General features: G+C 44.2%; 1 protein-coding gene and 1 pseudogene across 1 annotated transcript; one reads left to right on the top strand and one right to left on the bottom strand.

Annotated features, from left to right (window-relative positions):
• Positions 1–599: 599 nt before the first annotated feature.
• Positions 600–5,990, top strand: LOC119326199 (annotated as a pseudogene).
• A 479-nt stretch (positions 5,991–6,469) lies between these two features.
• Positions 6,470–7,852, bottom strand: LOC119323119. Its single transcript, XM_037596697.1, has 5 exons — positions 7,707–7,852; positions 7,385–7,465; positions 7,212–7,265; positions 6,993–7,062; positions 6,470–6,858 (listed from the first exon to the last, which is right to left on the bottom strand). The coding sequence occupies exons 1-5, from the start codon at positions 7,836–7,838 to the stop codon at positions 6,809–6,811; spliced, it is 387 nt and encodes a 128-aa protein (XP_037452594.1). The 5' UTR covers positions 7,839–7,852; the 3' UTR covers positions 6,470–6,808.
• Between the last annotated feature and the right edge of the window lie 385 nt (positions 7,853–8,237).

The raw sequence follows: 8,237 nt of genomic DNA, 5'->3' as shown, positions 1-8,237 counted from the left end.
AATCGCGCAAAATGACTTTCCCCAGCCACCACATGTGCCAAATAGTGCTTTGGCGAGCGAGCTCGCTCGCAGTTGACGCCTATGTGCCTCAAATAGACAGGTGCGCTTGAAGCGGTGTGCGAACGGCTGAGCCAGTAATGTGCCAACCTAAGCCTGTGAAGGGGTTATTTTGGGTTTATGAATTCTTCTTTGCTTTTTATTGTTATCTGCGTTTTGTAAATAAAAGAAATTAGGAATACAAAAGAAATGAATGTGTACTTGGCAAATATTCACCACGGATTAAAAATATATTTAATGTATTAAAAAGTGTTCAACACTTATTTAAAAAAGGATCAAAATAATCAATGTATTAGAGATTACGCTTTGTTTTACGGTATCGTTTAAGCCGATTTTTGCTGGACCGGGTATACGGGATCTGTTAGAGATGCTCTAACAGTGGAGTCATCATTAGTTTGGCATTGTGTTTAGGCTTTACAGCCATGCCGCCATGCTTTACGGAAGCCATGACTCGATACGCACTGACAAGATGATTGGATGGAGCCGGATAGAAAACGCAGCCCCATAATGCTTGTCGAAGCAGTCACAGCCAGCAACGACCTTCCAGGTAGTGTCCTCCTTGCGCGTTGCTTCCCGCTGCTGCCGTCTCCATTTGCTGCTACTGCTTCCGCTGGGATCTGCCGATGGAAGCGATGGAAGACCCCACCCTGGAGCCTGCGATTGGGTGGCTTGCCGACACCATCCTTGCAAATCTTCCAGCCGGCGGCAAGCTGGACTCGTGGATCCACCAAGCTGGCCTTGGCAACGAAACCATGAAGCTCAAGTCCGAGGTCGAGGCAGTGGAGATGGTGGTCTCTGCTGTGCACGGGAGGGCGGCCGGAAACAAGCCGCTGACCCGATCTCTCGCTCGTCTCAAGGAGCTGCTCTACGACGCCGACGACGTGGTCGACGAGCTCGACGGCTACAGGCTGAAGCAGGAGCTCGAGCCAGGTAATTTTACTACTACGTTTAGATCCAAGTATCTGCTTAGTTGTTAGTAATTGGCAGTTCCAATTTATTTTCCCTGGAGCAGGACGACTATGCTAAATGTCTGCTTCTCTTTTTCATCTGGCTTAGGGACACTGCTCCAAACGGATGGACATGCTGGAGCGCAGCAAGTTGAGAGATCTAGAGAAAATGATGACGATGTACAGAGCAACGGTAATAGCAGGTTACAATCCAAGGAGCGGAATCACTTCGAAATCACAGAGTTTGAACAAAACGGAGGGCGTGCGAGAGCAAGATGTAAGAGCTGTCAAACAGAGGTTATGTGCGAAACCAATAAGGGGATATTAGTTTTGCGCAATCATTTCAAAAGCAAAGCTTGTCGCCAGAAACGTAGAGCAAGTGACCCTTCTTCAAGGTACCGACACATTTTATCAGTCCCTTCTTTTGTGCATCAGCTTAAGAGCGTATTAAGGTTGTCACTGCCGATCCATGATCTATTTCTTATTTCAGCACCACTGATGCTACTACAGTTCCTATGCCTGTTGCAACTGGCAATTCGTTCAGCAGAGAAAGGATGAGAACCGGTCCGGAGTCAACACACATCACCACAGCTAACCCAAACGGGTGGAACAAGGACGAATTTTCCGAAAGGATACAAGACATCACTTGTCAGCTGCAAGATGGACAAGAGGCTATCACAAGGCTTCTCAAGATACTTGGGTCCGGTGGTGCAATTTCAAATACCTGTCACAGTACAATCTCAGATCCATGCCGAAGAACATCAAGTCTTGTTCAAGGGAAAGTGTATGGGAGAGATGAAGAGAAGAGATCCATCAAATCACTGATAAAAGAACACAAAGCAACTGTCGGCTTAACTGTTCTGCCTATTGTAGGCATCGGAGGAGTTGGAAAGACAGCTCTTGCTCAGCTTGTATACAATGATCCAGCTGTGGAAAGCCAATTTGATCACAAGATATGGATTTGGGCGTCTAATAAATTTGATGAAATGAGACTCACAAGAGAGATGTTAAATCACGTCTCCCAAGAAACACATGATGGCATATGCAGCTTTTCCAAGCTTCAGGAGGTCTTGAAGGATCATATTAAATCAAAGAGGGTTCTACTTATTTTAGATGATCTCTGGGAAGGCATGGATGATGGCCGATGGAACAAATTGTTAGCTCCGTTCAGTTCTGATGGTGCAACTGGCAATATGATAATTCTGACAACAAGAAAACCGTTTGTTGCCAAAAAGAGAGGTACAATTGGACCAATTAACTTAGGTGGTTTGAAAAATGCTGATTTCTGGCCAATGTTCAAAGCATGTGCATTTGGTGATGAGAATTACAAAGAGCAAGCAAGTCTAAGTGACTTAGGACAGAAAATAGCACAAAATTTGAAAGGAAACCCATTAGCAGCACAAACTGTTGGGGCACTATTAAGACATCATCTTACTGTGGATCATTGGAATAACATTCTGAAGACTGAAGATTGGAAATCCCTACAACACACTGGTGGTATTATGTCTGCCTTGAAGCTTTCCTATGATGAGTTGCCCTACCCTGTAGGGCAATGCTTCTTATATTGTTCTATATTCCCCTACGGTTATGGATTTCTTGCTGAGGAGCTAGTTCGTCTTTGGATTTCACATGAGTTTGTGAAGCGTGATCATTCAAGTGAGAGTTTGGAGGAGATGGGACGGTACTATCTTACTGACTTGGTGAACCGGGGCTTGTTTGAGCAGGTTGAACTTGAATGTCAAACTTTCTATGTTATTTGCGGCCTGAATCATGATTTTGCAAGGCTAGTTTCAAGAACAGAGTGTGCAGCTTTGGATGGTTTGCAGTGCAATGAAATTTTGCCAACTATACACCATTTGTCCATAATAACCAATTTTGTATATCAGAGGGATGGTCAGACTGAGAATATACCTCGTAATGAGAGGTTTGAATTTTCATTGCAAAGTATAGTCCCATCAGTGAGAAAACTGAGAACATTGGTGTTAGTTGGAGAATATGACTCCTTTTTCTTCAAAGCATTCCAAGATGTCTTTGAAGAAGCAAATAATCTGCGTCTGCTGCAAATGTCTGCAACATCTCCTGATTTTAATTCCTTTCTGTGTAGCTTGGCAAATCCTACACATCTTCGGTATCTAAAAATTCAATATGGTCATACTGAGCAGAAGGCTTTGCCTCATGTTTTGAGCAAGTTCTTCCATCTTCAAGTATTGGATGTTGCTTTCTTTAATGCATTGCATACGGTTCATCTAGAGGATTGCGGAGAATGGATAATACTTCCATCTCTGGAAATGCTACGGTTTCTTAAAAGGTTGAAGCTGAGCAACATGCGGAGAGTAAGAGAAGTATTAGTTCCGCCATTGGAGGAATTGGTTTTAGATGAATGCCAGATTTACAGATATGTTCATGTACTTCTGTGGGGGATATGAAGTCTAGTTTAAGGGTGCTGGAGATCTGGAGTTGCTCTGCACTTGAGGTGTTTGATCTGTTTCAGAAAGGTTATAACTACGAGACTGAGCTTAAGTCGCCGATGCCTAGCCTGAGGAAACTCATTGTGGTCGGTTGTCCTCGTTTGCAAGTACAGACCCCTCTTCCGCCTTCAGCCACACTTTCTAAACTAATAATCACTAGTGTTTCAACAATTATGTCAATGGAGGGACTTTCCATGGAAACATTAAAGCTTTATGGATATGGACTTCCGAGTGAGATGATGGCACTCGATAACAAAATTTTGGCATTCAGTAATCTTAAGGATATAAAATACTTGCAGATATTGTCTTGCAAAAGCATGACATCTATTTCATTCAAAGGTTTAAGTCAGCTCATCTCTTTAAAGAGTTTGAAAATAGAGTATTGCAGAGAACTTTTCTCTTCAGATTTTGTGCCAGAGCAGACCCGTGAAGACATGATAACTGCAAATGAGGTTGCTCTCCCATCTCTTGAAAGTCTTTGTATTAGATATTGTGGAATAACAGGGAAGTTGTTATCTCTGATGCTGCAACATTCACCAACCCTGAAGGAATTGACTTTATATGAATGCCCGCAGTTGAAACAGCTAAAGATAGAAGAGGAAGGAAAGGTTCAATCAAACTTTATCTCAGGTTCCGAGACTTCGTCATCAGGTTATGTAGATAATGCATGGCCAAACTCAGATGTTGACGGAGTCGTGCACATTCCGCTGAATCTCATAAGGATAACCATTGGTAAATGCCCTCATCTAATATTTGATGGGAGTAGGGAAGATTTGGTTGGATTTACCTCCCTTGATAAAGATGCTCAAGAGAAGGGAAGATGTCTCCTCCCACAATCACTTGATCAACTTGTTTGGATTGATTATCCCCAAAAAACACTGCGACCCTGCTTTGTGCGGAATCTCACACGCCTCAGAAAATTAGAAGTAATTGAAGGAAGTTTGGAATATCTACAGATGGATTCCTGTACAGCGTTAGAAGAATTGGAAATTGAAAATTGCCATCTTCTCATCACTGTAGAGGGCATACAGTCGCTTGGAACCCTTAGGTCTTTGGTATTATTTGTGAACTCAAGCATGGAATCTCTACAGCTGCATTCGTGCACGGCGCTGGAACGTTTGGAAATTCACTACTGCAGTTCGCTCGTCTCACTAAAGGGCTTGCGATCCCTCGTGAACCTCAAGCATTTGAAAATACTCGGTTCCCCTGCCTTGGGTTCCCTTACCTCATTGGTGAGTAATGAGCCAACTGAGGGAATTTCAAGTCATAGCTGTGAGTTATTCCCTGCATTGGAAAGTCTCAAGGTCGATGATTTGTCTCCCCTAAACACGTCATTCTGCAAGGGCCTCACATGCCTCCAAAGCCTAACGCTTACTTTGTCGGATGAAATGAGACTAACAGATGAGCAAGAGAGAGCGCTTCTGCTCCTTAGGTCCCTGCAAGAGCTCCATTTTAATGAGTGTGAACTTATAGATCTTCCTGCACGGCTGTGCGTCCACCCTTCCCTCAAGACGTTGAAGATCATAGATTGCAATCTCATCACGGGACTTCCCAACAAAGGCCTCCCACCTTCACTGGAAAAGCTGGAGATCTACGACTGCAGTGTCGAGTTATCAAAACAATGCAGATCACTTGCAACAAGCAAGCTAGAGGTTGAAATTGATGGGAGCTATGTGGCATGATCGCTCAATATCTTTCTAAGGTATACTTCTACCATATATGCCCAGTTTTTTTTGAACTAAACAACAAATCGTACAATTATATGCTATTGGAGGGATTGCCCAGGCCATCCCTGTCATGGCTCACCTGTTGCGGTACTTAGCTTAACACATTTTTCTTGTGATATCGACAGGTTTGGTTTCACTTCAGAACCTCATTCTCGTGTGGTCGCGATAACGGTGTCTTACACTCATAATCTCAATGTTTGTTCTCTCAACTTGTTTGTATTTCGGAAATCGGACTGGGGGTTTATGCTGTAGGAGAAGCCTAGTGTTTCTTTGTCATATCAAAAACCGAAAGCTTCACGAGGTAAATCATGTCTTTCTGCTGTTTATATATTATTCATCTCATGTTCAGAATTAAAAGAGATGATTGTTTTCAGGTCCTTGACCGGATGCAGAAGTTAGGTCCACAGATGCTGGGAGATCAGTTTGATGATGAGACCACATCACGTGGCCCCGCCAGCAGACAACAAATTTGAATTTAGGCATTTACCTTGAACCCGGCCATCTGATTTGTCTTTCCAACAAGACGAGTTTCTCCTGCCTGAGCTGTCTTTTCGGCCGAGACGACTTCCATTCTATGCTCAGGCTTGTTGCACTGAATGTCGGTGACCTGCAGGGTAGTTCCTATAATTGTAAAACCTATTACGGTTAGTGCCTGGCTTAAGATGGCCGACTTGAACCCTATTCATCTGAGTATCTTTTGTATCATTTGTTTGCGTTCTAGTTTTGTGGAGCGTGTTTTGTTCTGAGTTCACGGTCACACAAACATATATTCAGTCGTACTTACTATTGAAGTGCTTAGGGCGTTCCTGTTTCTCCTAGAACTAGCAATTTGTTTCTCTCTTATGGGCATGAATCGCTGCGTGGGTTTTGAATTTCATGATCTCCTGGGATAGACAAGTTGAATTTTATACAGGATTATATCTATGGACAGGCAAAGAAGGATGAAAGTCAAACTAAAAGTAGTTAATGTCATGCAACACTTGGCCTGAAATGGCACAAAAGATTTACAGGATCCTCTTTCTGCTCAAAAACCTTGAGGTCAGTTGAGAGAACAGACCAGCGTCACCCCTGTACCCAGTCCTGTCCAAGATTGTGAGTACATGCCTCAGCTGATACATGCCAAGCTATGACATGAGCCAAAGTGATCCAAGGTTAATTACTGTCTGGAAGCCAACATAAGGAAAACAGCAACAAACAGGCTATACATAGGAACTGAATACTCAACAATCCGGCAGGACATAAATATGCATAGACTCCTCGCCAACGCATATATATGAAACCCTGTTAGCTGTCACTGGATTATCAGTTCAGAAAGACTTCAAATCATCGTATCACCTTCATAATGGTTCTATTTTTACTACAGTCCGGTATCTACTCTCCATATTCAGAAAGAAATGAGACTGGATCATACTGGCAACCAGCTTGTAATGACACCACCATTATTACACAGAAAACTATATAAGTTGCATACACGTTGTCTGCCATTCCTAAGACAGTTGCATTGGAGAGGATTCACGGAGATGTATGAATGAAGCAGCAGAAGCAGTATAAGTCGCAACTTCCAAGGCGCTTATTGTGCCGTGGAGCTGCTAATTCCTGCAGTGAGCCTTCATGCCTGATCCAGCTTCTGCAGCTTCGCCTTGGCAATGTCAAGTTGCTCTGAATAAGAATTAGAGAGGGAGGAATCATGTCATGTTACCACCATGAAGAGCAACACATACAAAAGAAGAAAACAGCAACACCACTTCCAACAACAACGACAACAAAAGCAATGAGATGAGCATCAATCATACTCTGTTGGGACGCGACGGGGGATGTGATGTCCTTGCGGAAGAAGATGTTGCAGGTCTTCTGGTACGCGGCCTGCACGTTTTTGCAGCAAGTCAGACAGGTGGTAAGTGGTCAGGTGTTACTATGCATCACACTAAAACAGCCCAATTAACCATCGCTTGGACTTCACCAAATTAATGCAGAAATTTATTCATCCTGGTCTGAGAGGGGGATATAGTTACCCTGGATGGAGGCAGGTTGTTGAGCTCGCCGATGGCCACTTGGTGCGCTCTTACCTGAATCGAATAACACACACACACATGCGGGTTATCTATCTTTTACCGTCGGCGAACAAATCGAAAGAAGGAGGACTGCATCAAGGTAGGGAGAGAAACATCCATGAGGGGACAGATACCTCCTTCATAAGCTCCATCTTCTTCATGTCCACCTCCTTCGCCGCCGCAGCCATGTCTCCTTCAGCTGTACCTACCGATGCCTAAACGAAAGAAACGAATCTGGTTCATGCTCAATGAGAAGGACCCTTAAATTAAAGCTCAAACTCAGCCAAAATCGAATCCACTGGAGTTTCAAAGCCACTCCAACCCCCAGCGAACCCACGGCCGATCCAGAAGCCAGCGAGCCCCGCCCGGCTGCGGCTACGAGAAGGGAGAGGGGCGGGGGGCGGAGAGGGTTCTAGCAGGAGGTTCCAGAAAGGGAGAGGGAGAGGGAGAGGAGACCTGACGGGGTGGCGTGGCGGCGGAGACGGGAGAGCGGAGGACGACGGCGGTGCGGCGGCCGGGGAAACAAGGGACGGGACCAAGAGACGGGCGTGTGCGTCGGCTCTCATCAGGCCCTGCCTCGCGGCCCATTACGGCCTGGCCTAAAAAATGTCTCGAAACGAATATGGGCTCCTTCCTCCGCTCGAGTGCACTAACTAGGTTCGCTGGCCGGCTGGTTGACCGATGACTTTTTAAAAACATGCTTGCGAAATTTCACAAAGTTCATGAGTTTGAAAATGATTAAGGAACACAGAAGATTGTTCACCTTTTTATAAACAAAATAAAATTCAAAAAATTTCATGACATTGAAAAACATTCATTCATTTGAAAAAGATTCATGAGTCTGAAAAAATTATGAATTTGAAAAAAACCAAAACCCGAATGAAACCTGTCCTGCATAAACAAGAGAAAAACTATCCATAACTGGTGAGAAAAAACCTACATGGGCAGGCCCTTATATGAAGCAGCGTAGGGGGCTTTGCGAGCACG

Source organism: Triticum dicoccoides, chromosome 6B (assembly GCF_002162155.2).
Source record: "Triticum dicoccoides isolate Atlit2015 ecotype Zavitan chromosome 6B, WEW_v2.0, whole genome shotgun sequence".
NCBI classification, from domain to species: domain Eukaryota; kingdom Viridiplantae; phylum Streptophyta; class Magnoliopsida; order Poales; family Poaceae; genus Triticum; species Triticum dicoccoides.
The sequence above is the reverse complement of the archived record's forward strand: the minus strand, read 5'-3'. Positions and strand labels throughout refer to the sequence as shown.